This window comes from Ovis aries, chromosome 3 (genome assembly GCF_016772045.2).
Source record: "Ovis aries strain OAR_USU_Benz2616 breed Rambouillet chromosome 3, ARS-UI_Ramb_v3.0, whole genome shotgun sequence".
Lineage (NCBI taxonomy): Eukaryota > Metazoa > Chordata > Mammalia > Artiodactyla > Bovidae > Ovis > Ovis aries.
Window position 1 is genome coordinate 76001938 of NC_056056.1, and position 20418 is coordinate 76022355.

The 20418-nt window shown below is 40.1% G+C and overlaps 1 protein-coding gene across 4 annotated transcripts in view; it reads right to left on the bottom strand.

Annotated features, from left to right (window-relative positions):
• Nucleotides 1-20418, bottom strand: part of PPP1R21 (protein phosphatase 1 regulatory subunit 21) — a 67087-nt gene that overhangs the window by 17663 nt on the left and 29006 nt on the right. For all 4 annotated transcript variants that reach the window (XM_004005964.5, XM_060413895.1, XM_060413896.1 and 1 more), the window contains 5 exons: nt 18956-19057; nt 18780-18868; nt 16149-16285; nt 6725-6817; nt 2609-2736 (listed from right to left, as the gene is read on the bottom strand). In XM_004005964.5, the coding sequence (XP_004006013.4) occupies nt 2609-2736; nt 6725-6817; nt 16149-16285; nt 18780-18868; nt 18956-19057 (549 nt within the window). The remainder of the gene's footprint in view (nt 1-2608; nt 2737-6724; nt 6818-16148; nt 16286-18779; nt 18869-18955; nt 19058-20418) is intronic.

Below are 20418 nucleotides of genomic sequence, written 5' to 3' on the forward strand. Positions count from 1 at the left end.
TTGAGTTGTATATTCCATGTATATGATATAAACGAGACATACCAAGAATTTGCATTTATGTCATGGTAGTATACGGTAAAGTTTACTTTCTTTCTTCTCTAATAGTTCTGTATTCCCCATGTATTCTTTAATATGTATATGTTATACCTTCCTAGTGGGTTTTTTAAAAATTACAAATGATAAAATTTAGTTTAATCAAATCACATTAGCTAAGTATTCAGCTGCCACCAGCTAATACTTAATTCAGATAATTATTTTAGTTAAAAACCATTTTAAGAAAAATTTCTGAATGAAGATCAAAACCTTTCCTTGAGACAACTGTTAAGGTTTCAGGCAAAGTAAACCTAAAATAAACTATGAAGTATTCAGGAATTTAATATTCCAGAGTTCTCATTAAAAAGTGACAAAGACTCCTGTAAAATATCAATATTCTCTTTTTCTCAGAATTTTCCTTAATTGAATCAAAGTTAAAATCATCATCAGAAAGTTTCCAGAATGCTTGTAGATGAAAGCAATACAGAGGAGGCAGTGAGGATAATCTGGCTAAGGAGTCCTGTAGGCACTGAGTTGACAGAATCTCATAACACTCTTTAACTACAGCCCTAAACAAGAGCAAACTGTCACGAAGACCAGCCTAACTTTGGGAAAGATAACACTGAATATCTAACATAATCTTTAACCACTTGAAAAAAGTGGTTAAACCACTTGAAAAAAGTATGCTCCCTCCTACTAAGGTAAACCTGTCAGAAAAATAATGGTATATAACACAGAGAGAGATTAGCATTTTCTTGAGAAATTATGTTGGATCTGTTGAAATAAATGGGCTAAGATAGTCCTGAATAGTTCTCAGAGAAATCTTAGTCACTAAAGGCTTTCATGACAGCCATAGGAACATGTCTTCCCTGATAGCTCAGTTGGTAAAGAACCTGCCTGCAAGGCAGGAGACCCCAGCACAATTCCTGGGTCGGGAAGATCCACAGGAGAAGGGATAGGCTACCCACTCCAGTATTCTTGGGCTTCCCTTATGGCTCACCTGGTAAAGAATTCACCTGCAACCTTCTTACACTGTTGGTGGGAATGCAAACTAGTACAGCCACTACAGAGAACAGTGTGGAGATTCCTTAAAAACTGGAAATAAAACTGCCATATGACCCAGCAATCCCACTGCTGGGCATACACACCAAGGAAACCAGAATTGAAAGAGACACTTGTTACTCCAATGTTCATCGCAGCACTGTTTATAATAGCCAGGACATGGAAGCAACCTAGATGTCCATCTGCAGATGAATGGATAAGAAAGCTGTGGTGCATATACACAATGGAGTATTACTCAGCCATTAAAAAGAACACATTTGAATCAGTTCTAATGAGGTGGATAAAACTGGAGCCTATTATACAGAGTGAAGTAAGCCAGAAAGAAAAACAATACAGTATACTAACACATATATATGGAATTTAGAAAGATGGTAACGATAACCCTGTATGCGAGACAGCAAAAGAGACACAGATGTATAGCACAGTCTTTTGGACTCTATGGGAGAGGGCGAGGGTGGGATGATATGGGAGAATGGCATTGAAACATGTAAATTATCACATGTGAAATGAATCGCCAGTCCAGGTTCAATGCATGATACAGGGTTCTCGGGGCTGGTGCACTGGGATGACCCAGAGGGATGGGATGGGGAGGGAGGTGGGAGGGGGGTTCAGGATGGGGAACACATGTACACCCATGGCAGATTCATGTCAATGTATGGCAAAACCAATATAATATTTCAGTAAATAATAAATTTTAAAAAAAAGAATCAACACCAAAAAAAAAAAAAAAAAGAAAGAATCTGCCTGCAATGTGGGAGACCCGGGTTCGATCCCTGGGTTGGGAAGATCCCCTGGAAAAGGGAAAGGCTACCCCACTCTAGTATTCTGCCCTGGAGAATTCCATGGACTATACAGTTCATGGGGTCGCAAAGAGTCAGACACGACTAAGCAACTTTCACTTACATTAATGTGCAATTAGAATATGACATCGACTGAAAGCAGTTAGCCCATATAGAACAATTTTTAAAGAAACTGCACTCCAGTCAGTTTATGACAGTAATTAAGTACTTAATGATCCAAATGATCATTATCTAATATTAAGAAGTCAATGAGAAGACATGTGTTTAAGTCACTTTAAAAGTATAAATTAAAGTACAAAACCACAAAGGTACAAACAAAAATCTTGGTGGAAAAAAACCAAAATATTAATAAAAGTCTTATAAATCTTTTTCTATACCCCAATTTCTGTAGAGCAGACCTTGAATACACACCAGGATCTATATAGTGAAACCACCTGGTATCTTTGAGTCAGCAAATACCTCATTAAAACATCAACAGTTAAAAAAAAAAAAAATCAACAGTGAGTGGACCCAGTACTCATCACAAACATTTAACAGCATTCCGTATTGTGTCACATATTAGGTAGGAAGGAGGAAAAGGGAGACAACTTTATTTTATGAAAAAGACTGATAATCTAAAATCCTTTTACAGATTGATTCTTCTACTATGTCAATCAAGAAAAAAAAAGAGCGCATTTAAGAATTTGACATCAACATAAACCAGAGAGAATTACCTTTCCTGCTCCATTTGTCAATGCCACTACTGATGACAGGATGCAGTCATTAGTTGTTATGAGCTTCTGTGTTGTTGTTGGAAGTTCAAGCTCTATTGTAGCCTTTTGACTATAATGTTTGGAAATATCTATGAACCCAATCAAATGAAAACTCATCAGTATCTATATACAAGTTGGATACAGTTAACCAACCCACTGATCTCTCATATCTACGTTTACAAATTGACAAAATAAGTCTGACAAAAAATGGTCCTAAATATCATAATTGGGCTGAATCTCAATTAGGTCTCAAGTCAACTTACAAAGAATAGAGAGTAGTGAGAGGGTCTCTTAGCCTAGAGCATGTGGGTCTCGGTCTCCTTCATTTGAGAGTCAGTCCTTATTCTAGTGCTGGCCTAGAATGACCCTAACCAGTATTTACTAGTTAAAAACTTTGTTTTGACAGTCTAGTAGGCACAAATGAGAATTTTTATTGTGCTTATATAAACAAACCATGAGGCTGGAAAAGAACAGCCAACATAGGCATGGTGACCCACAATCCTTATTGGATCTTAACCAGTTTGCCAGAACATACTTTAACAATAAGAAAGGTTTGCACAGCCAAATAAGGATTGAACACTGCAGTGTCTGGCTTCACATTCTACTGCCTCCAGTCCAAGAAAATTACAACAAAGGCCTGTGGTTCTAAAAGCATAGAAGAGAGGCTTAGACAGAAACATGTTGAGAGACACAGCACTGGTAAACTCGCCAAACAGCTAAACTTGGGGTTTTCTGGGTCTCTGAGAAATAAAATAATTTCATCCTGGAAATAAGGGGAAAACAGAATTAGCAAGACAACACTGATATGTGAGGAAGGACAACTATATTTGTAAATAATAAAGAGCTTACAATACAGCCTCCTCTGAATTTTTAGAATACTTCAGTTACAACAGCATTATCACTAACAACAAAGCGAAAAATAGATCACAAGACATGGAAATTAATTGTTACAGGAGGCATGTATATGAAGACCTTCATTTATTCAGAATCAAGAAATTTAGTTGATTTTAGACTACAGATAAATAAGAGGAAATAAGACTATTTAGAAATAAGAGATTTAACGTGGTATAACCATGATATTTCAGCACAACTTAAATTTATTTATTAAAGACTAGAAAGAAAGAGATTTAACGCAGTATGATCATAATTTTTTAGCATAAAATCAGTTTTATGAAGATTTCTTTTACTAAAATTTAAAGTCAAGAAATGGTATTATTTATATACATGGTATGTATATATACAAATATATGTAAACTTTTACATACAAAAGCTTTTAGGATAGTCTTAGATTTATTAAAAAAATTAACAGAGTTTCCAGATACCCTTAGCCAGTTTTCACTATGGTTAACATCCTATGTTAATATGGTACAGCTGTCACAGTGAAGAAACCAACTAATTGGTACATTACTATTATGTCTAATATATTTTTAAAAATAAATGATTATCTTCTATAAATTCATAAGACAGCCAAGTGAATAAAAATTCAGTTGGAACGCTGGACATTTTTGGTATACTGAACTTGCTAGCTCCCAAAGCAGACATCATCTTTCTACACACCACAGAAAGTTTTACTCAATATTTTACTGTCTGTATACAATGCTATAATACAACTGAGTTGGCAGGCAGTCATGGCTGACTGTATAGGTAATTAAAATACTTATAAAAGATGTATAATACTAAGAACCCTCCCATGGCTTTTAGTGGATCAAAGCTACTGTAGTCTGACTGTAATAATTCTCCCCATCCAACTGTTTACTCTATATTTATTGAATCCAAATATTTTAATTATTTAGGGTGTTCCTTGACGTTAAATTTTAACTTCAAAAAGAACAAGGAAATCATGTGACCTAGACCAGAGATTTATTTTTGTCTAATGTTTCCTATCAGTCTACCTGCTTTAGACTTGAGACTAAAGATCAAACAATTCTCACTTGTTAAAAGATCAATTCATTCCCATTTTAATTCCTTGTAGGACACACATTTTTATAAATCTCTCTCTCTCACTTTTTATATTAACACCAGCCTGCCTGCTTGCTTGCCTTACTTCCTTCCTTTTTCCCAACTTGGACCAAGCAATTATGCAAAGCAAAGGATCAAGGGAAAAGATTTGAAATAAGAGCTCTCTTAAAAACAAAGTTTATTCTGTTAATGCCAGTTAATGCTGACTCTGAGTTTTCATGAGAGATACACAACACTGTTCCAACTAGGTAAGAAGACAGATTTGAACTGTAAACCTATCAACAAGAGCCCATAATCTCCTTGCCAACCATTCTTCATGTTTCTCAATATTTTTAATTTATATCATGTATACTTTCAAGAACAGAAATAAGCAGAGGCACAAAGAGGGCTTAGGGGGCCTCTGATCCTCCCATAATCTCTACCAGCTCTTGACAAATAGTAACAGTAGCATCCTTTGATTTGGACCACTTGGCATCTAATGCCACATATGAACAAAAGCATCTTCAGAAAACTTAGAAACACATTATTATTATTTATACAAATATAAATAAAATCAAGATTTTTTAATGTAAACAAAGCTTTAAGATCCTTCTCAGTGGATAGCCCCCCTCCATGGCTCTAGCCCCTCCCTTATTAAAATTCTAGAGAAAATACTAGTAGGAACAAATCGCAATATTAGCACAGGAAAACTTAGGAAATAAAACCAAAAAATCTGTAGCTACAGAGCAATTTGTGGTTTCAGTGGCCTAGTTCTGGAATAGAAGACTATGGTTAAGTCTGAGCTCCCCAAATCAAAAGCTGCACAGGAAAAAAGTACTAGTCCCTAGGGTTTTCTATGGATCAGACTAGGTTCTGCGGAGTTGGGACTGATTATTGTTACCTGCCACCAAATCTGTCTATGCAAGCTGTGATTTCTGCGATCAGAGCTAGCTCCAGAAGTACAGCGACTTCTACAGTTCCTTACAATTGAAGACAAGCCTCAAAAATGACCATTCTCAAGACTAAGGTGCTATTGGGTAATAATACTACTGAGACTAAGATAGATTCCCAGTAACACAGGTTATGTGTCAGTTTATAGAAAGGCCCCCAATATACACATTTTATACACGCAATCCAACAAAATCTTAAGTCTTTAAAATATATTTTCTGTGAAACCATTAATTGGTCACTAACCATACATTAAACACCACAGTGAAAAATCTAGGTACCTGGGCTACTTCCAAAGGTGGTGGTTTAGTCACTAAGTCATGTCCGTCTCTTGTGACCCCGTGGACTGTACCCTGCCAGGCTCCTCCGTCCATGGGATTCTCCAGGCAAGAATACCGGAGTGGGTTGCCATTTCCTTCTCCAGGGGATCTCCCCAAACCAGGAATCGAACCCAGGTCTCTTGCATTGCAAGCGGGTTTTTTACCTACTGAGCTACAAGGGAAGCCCTACTTCAAGTAGTCCTTAGTAACTGCTCTGCTCTCTCTTTCTGCTCCTACTCCAATAGCCACCAAAAGGAAAAGACAGAGGGGAAAGAAACCAAAAGCCATGCAGAGATATAGATCAAAAAGTCAGGACTCAGAATCATATGCTAAGAAGCAAAGGAAATGCCTTTCGACAAGCATATTCTTAGGAGCACACGGCAAGCGAAAACTGACGGAAGTTTAAAAACAGACCTTCAGTCTGTAAGTTTCTCCTGAACAAAACAGGATTCATGAGTACTCTCAACAAAAAAATGCACGAGGGTGGAAAACCAGTACATTATTTCTAGGGACTTTACACCTTTGTTTCCTCAGTCCCTTCATGCTTGGGCTCTAACAAGTGCAGTATTTTGCTAAATGCCTCTGAATAGCATGTCTGACTTGATAAAATTCATACACCTGCCTTAAATCAGTATAATGTATTTTTGGCTAAAGTTCTGCACACAAGGGTTTCTCATCAGTACTTTGTTTACCTTCAGGAAAGAAGCAGATGGGAAAACCAGAAGGCAACAAGCTGCGTACTTTAACGTAAGCCAAATGCTACTAAGCCTTTATCTAGGGTCTATTAGCCTTGGCAGTATTTGTTTAAATCTCATTCAGGCAGATCTCAGAAGAGGGATGAAGCTTATTTATGTTCTTTTTCAAGTCTCACCTTTCATGACATCATGGAATCCATGCAGAGCAGCACCAACATTTGTTAACACAGAACTGTAGTTTGTCCGAAGGAGTCCATCTGGCTGTGTACCTAGGAAACCAAGATCACAGACCTAAGCATCGTCCCAAAAGACTTCATCCAAAACACTGAGCCCACCATCTCCTCTCCACCTTTGGGAAGAGAATCAGTACCACCTGTGACATGCTGAACATAATGGCTCTCAAAATTCCTGCAGACACACGCAGACAGAATGGTGATGATTATAGATGCCTAAATTGATCTGAAGCAACAGCGGTGGAGCACTGGAGCAACTGTGAGGAGATACTTCACGTCCAAGGGCAGAGATATAATGGTCATCGGAGGTAAATCCACCTATTCCAGTCCATTTTAGTTCGCTGATTCCTAAAATGTTGACATTCACTCTTGCCATCTCCTACTTGACCACTTTCAATCTGCCTTGATTCATGGACCTAACAAAGAAGATTTCTATGCAATATTGCTCTTTACAGCATTGGACTTTGCTTCTACCACCAGCCACATCCACAATGGGGTGTTGCTGTGGCTCCGTCTCTTCATTCTTTCTAGAGTTATTTCTCCACTGATCTCCAGTAGCATATTGGGCACCTACCGACATGGGGAGTTCATCTATCAGTGTCCTATCTTTTTGCTTTTCCATACTGTTCATGGCGTTCTCTAGGAAAGAATACTGAAGTGGTTTGCCATTCCCTTCTCCAGTGACCCATATTTTGTCAGAATTCTCCACCATGACCCATACATGGTATAGTTTCATAGTTTCATTGATTTAGACAAGACTGTGGTCCATGTGATCAGATTGGTTAGTTTTCTGTGATTGTGGTTTTCAGTCTGTCTGCCCTCTGACAGAGAAGGATAAGAGGAAGCTTATGGAAGCTTCCTGATGGGAGAGACTGACTGAGGGGGAAACTGGGTCTTGTTCTGATGGGCAGGGCCATGATCAGTAAATCTTTAATCCAATTTTCTGTTGATGAGTGGGGTTGTGTTCCCTCCCTGTTATTTACCTGGGGGCAAACTATGGTAGAGGTAATGAAGATAACGGTGACCTCCTTCAAAAGGTCCCTGGCAGGAACTGCCACACTCAGTGCCCCTAACCATACAGCAGGCACTGCCAACCACTGCTGACACATGCCTCCACCGGAGACTCGTGGATTCTCCCGGGCATGTCTGGGTCAGTCTCCTGTGGGGTCACCGCTCCTTTCTCCTCGGTCCTGGTGCACACAAGGTTCTGTTTGTACCCTCCAAGAGTCTATTTCCCAGTCCTGTGTAAGTTCTGGCAGCTCTATGGTGGGGTTAATGGCAACCTCCTCCAAGAGGGCTTATGCCATACCCAAGTCTGCTGCACCCACATCTCTTGCCCCTGCAGCAGTCCAGTGCTGACCCCGTACCTCCTCAGGCGATGCTCAAACACAGTTCTGCCTCACTCTCTGTGTGGTCTCTGGGCCCTGGTGCACACAAGGCTTGTTTGAGCCCTCTGAGCATCTCTGGCGGGAATGGGGTTTGATTGTAAATGTGAACTCACCCCTCCTACCGTCTTGCTGGGGCTTCCCCTTTGCCCTTGTACATGAGGTATCTTCTCACAGCTGCTCCAGTGCTGCGTAGCCGCCACTCCAGCACCTACTGTCTTGCTGAGGCTTCTCTGACCTTGGACGTGGAGTATCTCATGAGTGAGAGTGAAAAAGCTGGCTTAAAGCTCAACATTCAGAAAACTAAGATCATAACATCTGGTCCTATCATTTCATGGCCAGTGGATGGGGAAACAGTGTAAACAGTGACAGCCTTTATTTTTTGGGCTCCCAAATCAATGCAGATGGTGATTGCAGCCATGAAATTAAAAGACACTTACTCTTTGGAAGAAAAGTTATGACCAAACTAGACAGCATATTAAAAAGCAGGGACATTACTTTGCCAACAGAAGTCCATCTGTCAAAGCTATGGTTTTTCCAGTAATCATGTATGGATGTGAGAGTTGGACTATAAAGAAAACTGAGCTCCAAAGAATTGATGCTTTTGAACTGTGGTACTGGAGAAGACTCTTGAGAGTCCCTTGGACTGCAAGGAGATCCAACCAGTCCATCCTAAAGGAGATCGGTCCTGGGTGATTGGAAGGACTGATGCTGAAGCTGAAACTCCAATACTCTGGCCACCTGATGCAAAGAATTGACTCATTGGAAAAGACCCTGATGCTGGGAAAGATTGAAGGCAGGAGGAGAAGGGGACGACAGAGGAAGAGATGGTTGGATGGCATCACCGACTCAATGGACATGAGTTTAAGTAAACTCCGGGAGTCGGTGATAGACACAGAGGCCTGGCATGCTGTGGTCCATGGGGTCGCAAAGAGTCGGACTGAGTGACTGAACTAAAGGGTAGAGAAGCCCCAGCAAGATGGTAGGAGGGGCAAAATCGTGTTTAGAATCAAACCCAATACCTGCCAGAGATGCTCAGAGGGCTCAAATAAGCCTTGTGCGTACCAGGACCCAGAGACCACACAGAGACTGAGACAGAACTGTGTTTGATTGTCCCCGGAGAAGGTACAGGGTCAGCACTGGACTGCCGCAGGGGCAGAGGTTCTGGGTGCAGCAGACTTGGGTATGGCATAAGCCCTCTTGGAGGAGGTGGCCATTAACCCCACCATAGAGCTGCCAGAACTTACACAGGACTGGGAAATAGACTCTTGGAGGGTGCAAACAGAACGTTGTGTGCACCAGGACCGAGGAGAAAGGAGCAGTGACCCCACAAGAGACTGACCCAGACTTCCCCGGAGGTGTCTGGGAGTCTCCAGAGCAGGTGTGGGTCGGTGGTAGCCTGCTGCATGGTTAGGGGCACTGAATGTAGCAGTGCGTGCACACGACCTTTTGAAGGAGGTCACCATTATCTTCATTACCTCCACCATAGTTTAGCCTCAGGTTAAACAACAGGGAGGGAACACAGCCCCACTCATCAATAGAAAATTGGATTAAAGATTTACTGATCATGGCCCTGCCCATCAGAACAAGACCCAGTTTCCCCCTCAGTCAGTCTCTCCCATCAGGAAGCTTCCATAAGCTTCCTCTTATACTTCTCTATCAGAGGGCAGACAGACTGAAAACCACAATCACAGAAAACTAACCAATCTGATCACATGGACCACAGTCTTGTCTAAATCAATGAAACTATAAACCATGCTGTGTAGAGCCACCCAAGGCAGATCATGGCGGAGAGTTCTGACAAAATGTGGTCCACTGGAGAAGGAAATCACAAACCACTTCAGTATTCTTTCCTAGAGAACCCCATAAACAGTATGAAAAGGCAAAAAGATAAGACACTGAAAGATGAACTCCTCAGGTTGCTTGGTGCCCAATATGCTACTGGAGATCAGTGGAGAAATAACTCCAGAAAGAATGAAAAGACAGAGCCAAAGCAAAAACACCACCCAGTTGTGGATGTGACTGGTGGTAGAAGCAAAGTCCAATGCTGTAAAGAGCAATATTGCATAGGAATCTAGAACGTTAGGTCCATAGTGTGTTAGTTGCTCAGTCGTATCCAACTCTTTGCAACCCCACGGACTTTAGCCCACCAGTCTCCTCTCTCCATGGGATTTTCCAGGCAAGAATACTGGAGTGGATTGCCATTCCCTTCTCCAGAGGATCTTCATGACCCAGGAATTGAACTGTGGTCTCCTGCATTTCAGGAGAACTCTTAACCCTTTGAGCCTACAGGGAAAATCAGTTAGGTCCATGAATCAAGGCAAATTGGAAGTGCTCAAATAGGAGATGGCAAGAGTGAATGTTGACATTTTAGGAATCAGCAAATTAAAATGGACTGGAATGGATGAATTTAATTCAGATGACCATTATATCTACTACTACTTGCCTACTACTGTGGGCAAGAATCCCTTAGAAGAAATGGAGTAGCCATCATAGTCAACAAAAGAGTCCAAAATGCAGTTCTTGGATGCAGTCTCAAAAATGACAGAATGATCTCTGTTCGTTTCCAAGGCAAACCATTCAATATCACAGTAATCCAAGTTTATGCCCCAACCAGTAATGCTGAAGAAGCTGAACAGTTCTATGAAGACCAAAAAACCTTCTAGAACTAACATCCAAAAAAGATGTCCTTTTATTATAGGGGACTGGAATTCAAAAGCAAGAGTGCAGAAATACCTGGAGTAACAGGCAAATTTGGCCTTGGAGTACAGAATGAAGCAGGGCAAAGGCTAATAAAGTTTTGTCAAGAGAATGCACTGGTCATAGCAAATACTCTCTTTCAACAGCACAAGAGAAGACTCTACACATGGACATCACCAGATGGTCAACACTGAATTCAGACTGATTATATTCTTTGCAGCCAAAGATGGAAAAGCTCTATATAGTCAGCAAAAACAAGACCGGGAGCTGACTGTGGCTCACATCATGAGCTCCTTATTGCCAAATTCAGACTTAAATTGAAGAAAGTAGGGAAAACCACTAGACCATTCAGGTATAACCTAAATCAAATCCCTTACGATTATACAGTGGAAGTGACAAATAGATTAAAGGGATTAGATCTGATAGGCAGAGTGCCTGAAGAACTATGGATGGAGGTTCATGACATTGTGCAGGAGGCAGTGATCAAGACCATCCCCAAGAAAAAGAAATGCAAAAGCAAAATGGTTGTCTGAGGACAACCAAACAGCTGTGAAAAGAAGAGAAGCCAAAGGCAAAGGAGAAAGGAAAGATATACCCATTTGAATGCACAGTTTCAAAGAACAGCAAGGAGAGATAAGAAAGTCTTCCTCAGGATCAATGCAAAGGAATAGAGGAAAACAACAGAATGGGAAAGACTAGAGATCTCTTCAAGAAAATTAGAGATACCAAGGGAACATTTCATGCAAAGATGGGCACAATAAAGGACAGAAATGGTAAGGACCTAACAAAAGCAGAAGATATTAAGAAGAGGTGGTAAGAATACACAGAAGAACCGTACAAAAAAGATCTTCATGACCCAGATAATCACGATGGTGTGACCACTCATCTAGAGCCAGACATCTTGGAATGTGAAGTCAAGTGGGCAAAGCTAGTGGGGGGTGATGGAATTCTAATTGAGCTATTTCAAATCCTAAAAGATGATGCTGTAAAAGTGCTGCAGTCAATATGTCAGCGAATTTGGAAAACTCAGTAGTGGCCACAGGACTGGAAAAGGTCAGTTTTCATTCTAATCCCAAGGAAAGGCAATGCCCAAGAATGCTCAAACTACTGTACAACTGCACTCATCTCACACGCTAGCAAAGTAATGCTCAAAATCCTCCAAGCCAGGCTTCAACAGTACTTGAACCGTGAACTTCCAGGGATTTAGAAAAGAGATCAAATTGCCAACATCTGCTGGATGATCGAAAAAGCAAGAGAAAAAAAATCTACTTGTGCTTTATTGACTACGCCAAAGCCTTTGACTGTGTGGATCCCGACAAACTGTGGAAAATTCTGAAAGAGATGGGAATACCAGATCACCTGACCTGCCTCCTGAGAAATCTGTATGCAGGTTAAGAAGCAACGGTTAGAACTGGACATGGAACAACAGACTACTTCCAAATCGGGAAAGGAGTACGTCAAGGCTGCATATTGTCACCCTGCTTATTTAACTTCTATGCAGAGTACAGTATGAGAAATACTGGACTGGATAAAAAACGAGCTGGAATCAAGACTGCTGAGAGAAATATCAATAACCTCAGATATGCAGATGACACCACCCTTATGGCAGAAAGCGAAGAAGAACTAAAGAGCCTCTTGAGGAAAGTGAAAGAGGAGAGTGAAGTTGGCTTAAAACTCAACATTCAGAAAACTAAGATCATGGCATCCGATCCCATCACTTCATAGCAGATAGATGGGGAAACAGTGGAAACAGTGACAGACTTTATTTTGGGGGCTCGAAAATCACTGAAGATCCTGATTGCAGCCATGAAATTAAAAGACGCTTGCTCCTTGGAAGAAAAGTTATGACCAACCTAGATAGCATATTCAAAAGCAGAGACATTACTTTGCCAACAAAGGTCTGTCTCGTCAAAGGTTTGGTTTTTCCAGTAGTCATGTATGGATGTGAGAGTTGGACTATAAAGAAAGCTAAATATCATAGAATTGATGCTTCTAAACTGTGGTGTTGGAGAAGACTCTTGAGAGTCCCCTGGATAGCAAGGAGATCTAACCAGTCCATCCTAAAGGAAATCCGTCCTGAATATTCAATGGAAGGACTGATGCTGAAGGTGAAACTCCAATACTCTGGCCACCTGATGTGAAGAACTGACTCATTTGAAAAGACCCTGAAGCTGGGAAAGATTGTAGGCAGGAGGAGGAGACGACAGAGGGCGAGATGGTTGGATGGCATCACCGACTCAATGGACATAAGTTTGAGTAAGCTCCAGGAATTGGTGATGGACAGGAAGGCCTGGCGTGCTGTAGTCCACGGGGTCACAAAGCATCCAACACAACTGAGCCACTGAACTAAACTGAAACGGATTTGCATCCCCCATGTCCACAGTTAGTAATGGTTAAGAATCAAAATTAAATTGCTAGGCAGGATTATGTCTTTCATAATTCTCTATGAAATGAAGTCTTTGTGAATTTCACCTGTTACTACAGAACACATTTCTCATTTTGTTCTTTTCCCTACATATTACCGTTTGCTGAACATCACTAAAAGCACTATTATTCAAACATCATAATTCTAGTTCCAGCATGACAGCATAAGCAAGCTCCTCATATCCACTCTCCAGCCCAACTGGAAAATTATTTAAAAACCACCACTGAAAATGCTGGAAATTATCTTAAGGGCATCAAGCTAATGAAGAAAGTTACTCAAGAAAATCTGTATCAATTCAGTGACAACAGCAACAGTCTGTGGTACCTGAACAAGAACCCAACCCCTACCCCTGCCCGCCCAATCAGTGAGCTGGAAACCCCAGTCCAGAGAGTGCAGCAAAGAACATCAGACTCCCTCACCCCTAATTCAGTAGAGAGCCGCATTCCTAATCCTGCTCTCAGCGCCCTGTTGCTGAGGCTAAATTCTAGTTAAGTATGACTCAGGGGTAGGGGTTCTCTTCTTTCACCCAGCCCTGACTTGTGGGATGCTGAGAATCTGTGGCCATGAACACCCTGGCCCCAGCTCAGTAACAGGAGTTCCTTGCTGAAAGAGGCAAGTAGAGGCGATGGGGGGCTGCTACCCTCTCCATGGAGTATTCCGCTATACCTACAGGGATGTCACTCTAAGAGAAGTATATCATTGTCCTCACCACCAGCACAGAACTATGGCTCAGAGATTTAACCCAAGGGAGAAACAGCTATTTAAACAGAAAACTCTGAATCTCTTCCCAAAGGAATTGACTTTATTCACAACAGACTATGGAGAAGTTCAAGCCCAGGGGTACCCTCAAAAATAATGGCACCTGTGTTGAAGGTAATTAGGAGGAAATTGGTAGGTTCATTGGAAATATAGGGTAAACAGACAACGGTGATCAATCAATTCTTAACAAGGGTGCCAAGACCATTCAATATGGAAGAAACAGTCTTTTCAATAAATGGTACTGAGACAACTGGATAGTCACAAGCAAAAGATGAAGCTGGACCTTTACCTCACACTATATACAAAAATTAACTCAAAACGGATCAAAGACCTAAATGTAAGAGCTAAAAGTATAAAACAAAAGAAAACCTAAGGGTGGGCAAGAATCCCTTAGAAGAAATGGAGTAGCCCCCCTAGTCAACAAGAGTCCAAAATGCAGTACTTGCATGCAATCTGAAAAAATGACAGAATGATCTGAGTTCGTTTTCAAGATAAACCATTCAACATCCCAGTAATCCATGTCTATGCCCCAACCACTAATGCCAAAGAAGCTGAATGGTTCTATGAAGACCTGCAAGACCTTCTAGAACTAACACCAAAAAAAGATGTTCATTTCTTCATAGAGGACTGGAATGCAAAAGTAGGAAGTCAAGAGACATCTGGAGTAGCAAGCAAGTTTGGCCTTGGAGTACAAAATGATACCTGGAGTAACAGGCCAATTTGGCCTTGGAATACAAAAATGAAGCAGGGCAAAGGCTAATAGAGTTTTGCCAAGAGAATGCACTGGTCATAGCAAACACCCTCTTCCAACAACGCAAGAGAGGACTCTACACATGGACATCATCAGACAGTCAATACTGAAGTCAGATTATATTCTTTGCAGCCAAAGATGGAGAAGATCTATACAGTCAGCAAAAACAAGACTTAGAACTGACTATGGTTCAGATCATCAGCTCCTTATAGTAAAATTCAGGCTCAAATTGAAGAAAGCAGGAAAAACCACTATGTCATTCAGGTATGACCTAAATCAAATCCCTTATGGATTACACAGTAGAGATGATGAACAGATTCAAGGGATTAGATCTGGTCAACAGAGTGCCTGAGGAACTATGAAAGGAAGTTTGTAACATTGTACATGAGGCGCTGACCAAAACCATCCCCAAGGAAAAGAACACAAGCAGGAAAAATGGTTGTCTGAGGAGGCCTTACAAATAGCTGAGAAAAGAAGAGGAGCAAAAAGCAAAGTAGAAAGGGAAAGATATAACCAACTGAATGCAGAGTTCCAAAGCATAGCAAGGAGAGATAAGAGAGCTTTCTAAGCAATGACGAACGTATACAGCGTATTAAAAACCACAGCTGTTATTTTGCCAACAAAGGTCTGTATAGTCAAAGCTATGGTTTTTCCAGTAGTCATGTACAGATATGAGAGCTGAATCATAAAGAAGGTTGAATACCAAACCATTGATGCTTTTGAACCATAGTGCTGGAGAAGACTCTTGAGAGTTCTCTGGACAGCCAGGAGATCAAACCAGTCAATCCTAAAGGAAATCAACACTAAATATTCACTGGAAGGACTGATGCTGAAGCTGAACCTCCAATACTTTGGCCACCTGATGTGAAGAGCTGACCCCCTGGAAAAGACCCTGATGCTGGGCAAGACTGAAGGCAAGAGGAGAAGGGGGAGACCGAGGATGAGAGGATGGCATCATTGACTCAATGGACATGAGTTTGGGCAACCTCTGGGAGATGGGACAGGGAAGGACAGGGAAGCCTGGCGCGCTGCAGTCCATAGGGTCACAACACGACTGAGTGACTGAACAAGTCTTAGTCACTAGACCACCAGGGAAGTCCCTGTACATTCTTAATTTAACTCATTTACCTTCATTTCACCTTCATTTTATTAGTGGGAAAACAGAAGCAGAAAAGTAAAAACTGATTTGTCCAAGGCCATAAGTGTATAAAGGGCTGCAGGATATGAATTCAAGTTTTTCTGGTCCCAGATCCTGGGCTCTTCTCAAACATGCCAAACCACCTCCCTTCTCCAACTTCTTGTACTCTGAGTTCTTCACATTGAACCATGAGTAACAAAGACACTTACTTGGCAAGGCAAGAAGAGCAATGTACGTCTGCAGCTTCTCAAACCCAGCTGTCATCTTTTTCATGTCCTGGGACAGCTCTAGATTCCTGGCTCGTAACGCAGACGTGCAAAGGGAAGCTTCACATTCTTCTTCTAGGCTAGGCATGGGCAGAGTTTATGAAAGTGAGCATCCCGAATGATTTTCAATCAGCTATAAGAAACTACCTAAATTCTCAAACATCTATATCTGAAGAGAGAATGTACCCAAAAAAGAAACTTGAGCTCATTGACAAGGTTCCATTTTGTTATATCATCATGTACACACTGGCTTCCTCCAATGCCAATGAAGCAAAAGACAACTAAATGGAAAAAAAAGTGCCCACTGTCTTCCATCCTGAGAGCAGCACCAAAATGCTTCCTTTAAAATACTTTCAGGAGAAAAATACTTCATAGGCTGAATTTCTGAAGAGAATTAAACAGGCACTGGGAGAGAGAATCAATAAGAAACCTTCTTCAGTGAGTTGTTTAGTCACTAACTCATGTCCAACTCTTTGTGACCCCATAAACTGTAGCCCGCCAGGTTCCTCTGTCGTGGGATTTCCCAGGCAAGAATACTGTTGTGGGTTATCATTTCCTTCTCCAGGGGATCTTCCTCACCCACAGATTGAACCTGTCTCCTGTATTAGCAGGCGGATGGATTCTTTATCACTGAGCCACCAGGGAAGTGTATGTAATTTCAAAAGTCAGACAGATTGGAAAAACCAATCTATAAGCGCAATATAAAAGTAAATGTTTAACATTCATAAAATATAATCATTTTCCATTTTAAATGGTGCTTGGAGAAACTTAATTATAAGGTTAAAAACTATGTAGACTCTTAACAGTACTTATTAAAATGTGCAATAATCAAGGAAAATGCTTTTTACACAAAGCTAGAAAAGTTATTAGCACAAGAATGATATGCTTGTGATGTGATATCAAGAATCACATCCATTCCCTTGACCTTGACACTTCTGCTCTATTTATTTATTGCAGACAGCTTCATTCAATATTAAAACCGTTTACTACTAATGAACATGTCATCTTGCCAACTAGAGTAGTATTTAAACCAATGGCAAAAAAAATTGCCTAAAATACATGAAAATCTGATAAGGTAGGGCTGAAAGCATATGGGACAGAACATTCCCAAGAATAGGAATCTTAGATCAAGAAAGGACTTACCCAGTATTTCTAAAAATGTAATAGTGAAAAAATAAATTAAGATAAAATAAAAATGCATTAACTCTTTCAAGTAGTAAATACCACTTTTACAATGATTCTTACAATCTTTTAAACATAAGTTGAATCAATAAAGTGTATTCAATTCAGTGTTAAACTTTCAGAGTCAATTTTCAGAAAACCTTCAATTATACTGAACTAAAACATTTAAGGATCTGAAAGAAACTATAATTCACAATTATGAGGTCATAATTCCCTGAGTCCTAAAATTCTGTCATGTGCACAAATCACAGAATTCAGTTACTAAAATACCTTGTTAGGTTAGAATTAGGAAATAAGATGGTTCTTAACATATATAAATTTTTTAATAACAAAATTTCATATTTTTGAAAAGCTAAAACCTACTATTTTAGTTTATAAGGACTAAAAAACTACAGTTACTTGTATATTTTCAGTATCTGTAAGCTTTTCATCTGTATTTTTCCTAAACCTTATTTTGCAATCTACTATAATATCTATGGGCTTCTCAGGTAGCTCAGCAGTAAAGAATCTGCCTGGCAACGCAGGGGACAGGTTCAATCCCTGGGTCAGGAAGATGCCCTAGAAAAGGAAATGGTAACATACTCCAGTATTCTTGCCTAGAGAATCCCCAAGGACAGAGGAGCCTGTCGGGCTACAGTCCATGGGGTTGCAAAAAGTCAGCCATGACTTAGGGAATAAACAACAACAATAATAATACATACCAGTGATAGTACATATACGTTCTTACTTCTCTTATTTCCAGTTGCATTATTCTTTACCTTTTTTAAAGACTAAATCTTAGGATGAAAAGATTTAGATGAACTAGGAGTCTTTGTAGTTTTAGATCAAAAGTATCAAAATGTACAATTTTCTCTTGCCTTTTCAGGAATGTTTAAGATGGAATATTTAAGGTTACTAAATGACTCATCCTGAGGGCTGGAGGATGTATACAGTTTTTACTTTATTACTTCAATCACCAATAATAAAAACAACATACTATTTAAAAGAAACCTGAGGATTACAGATTCAAATATAGAGGTTAACTATTATTACTCCCATCTAGATGCTTTCAGGAAAAGGATAACAAATACCCAAAACTAAAATAGTTCCTTTAATAAATGTGTTATTCTCAATCACTAAAAATACTGGTTCATGTTACATTACATGGTTATAGCACTAATCACAGTCCAAAACTATTGAAGAAACTCTAGCTGAGAAACTATAATTCAGTTTTCTTAAATATAAGTTTGTGCTGCTCAAGCCATGATTTTCCTTTTTCACAAACGTCCAAATTGGTTGCGGTGCAAAAAGGTCAGGCAGAGCTCAAGAGGCACACATTGTTACTTTATTAACTCCAGCACAGCTCAGATGACACCTTACAATTCCCCAAGCTCCCTGGCCCAGAGTAAGTACCTTTTTAATTGATAAGGAAGAATCTTCCTAAGAAAACATATGTAAGAGGTTAAATGCTCTGAAAAAGTTTTCAATTTCACAGTTGTCTCCTGGAAAAGAAAAACAATTTCAAGATTAATAATTTTGTTTGAAAAAGCAGCACTCCCACTTCCAGAAGTAAAACAGAAGAAAATTACCAGGACGGTCACAGTATCCTCAGTAATACTTTCAAATAAATGAAGCATTCCTTCCTCAAGAGGGCGGACATAAGATGCATTTTCATGAAGATATTGTGAGAACTAAATAGAAGGGGAAGAATTCTGAATTAAATCACTGGAAAATAAAGGATATCAAAACATCTGTAAGTGGACCCATTGAGTTACAAACCTTAATTCTTTTGCCAACTTTTTTTTGGGAAATTTGACTTTTACACAAAGTTCCCCTCTAACAATCCCAGATACTAAACCCAAGAGCCTATTCCGTGGCAAAGCGACAAACCAGCAGACAGATGACATAATTAACAACTAGGCATGAGGCAAGTGGGGAGGGGATACTATTAACAACACACCACCAATATGCCTTCTTTCTGAAACAACCACTTCTTCATAGGGGTGCCAGTTAAGATAAAAAAGATTTGATATTTGAGTCAAAACTGTAGGACAGATTTTTTTGTTTACATGAATCGCTGTAGATGATGACTGCAGCCACAAAATTAAAAGACACTTACTCCTTGGAAGGAAAGTTATGACCAACCTAGATAGCATATTCAAAAGCAGAGACGTTACTTTGCCAACAAAGGTCCGTCTAGTCAAGGCTATGGTTTTTCCAGTGGTCATGCATGGATGTGAGAGTTGGACTGTGAAGAAAGCTGAGCACCAAAGAATTGATGCTTTTGAACTGTGGTGTTGGAGAAGACTCTTGAGAGTCCCTTGGACTGCAAGGAGATCCAACCAGTCCATTCTGAAGGAGATCAGTACTGGGTGTTCTTTGGAAGGACTGATGCCGAAGCTGAAACTCCAATACTTTGGCTACCTCATGTGAAGAGTTGACTCACTGGAAAAGAGTCTGATGCTGGGAGGGATTGGGGGCAGGAGGAGAAGGGGACGACAGAGGATGAGATGGCTGGATGGCATCACCGACTGGATGGACATGAGTTTGGGGGAACTCCTGGAGTTGGTGATGGACAGGGAAGCCTGGCATGCTGCAATTCATGGGGTCACAAAAAGTCGGACACTACTGAGCGACTGAACTGAACTGAACTCATTTTTTAAAAACAAGACTTTTGAGTACAGCTTATATTCACTGCATACAATGTTCAAGGTTAACACATTCTAGGAATGTAACTATCATCTAAATCAGAATATAAAAATTTTTATAACTGTCATGGATACGGTAATACTTATGAAGAACTAATTCAGTATGAAGAACAGATTCAGAAAAAGATCTCCCAAGCTTTGAGACAATTGAGAAACAAGAAGTTAATTTTTCACATGTGAAATATCTCAGCTTTTTAAATATTGTATAATGGCCCAAATTTTGATTTCTCCATATACAAATGTAAAATCTCATTTTGCAGAAATGTGATTCAACTAGTCCAGCTGCAAACTACACAGATATATGGCCCTGGGAAACTCAGTCTCTCTGGGCTGTAAAATAAGTT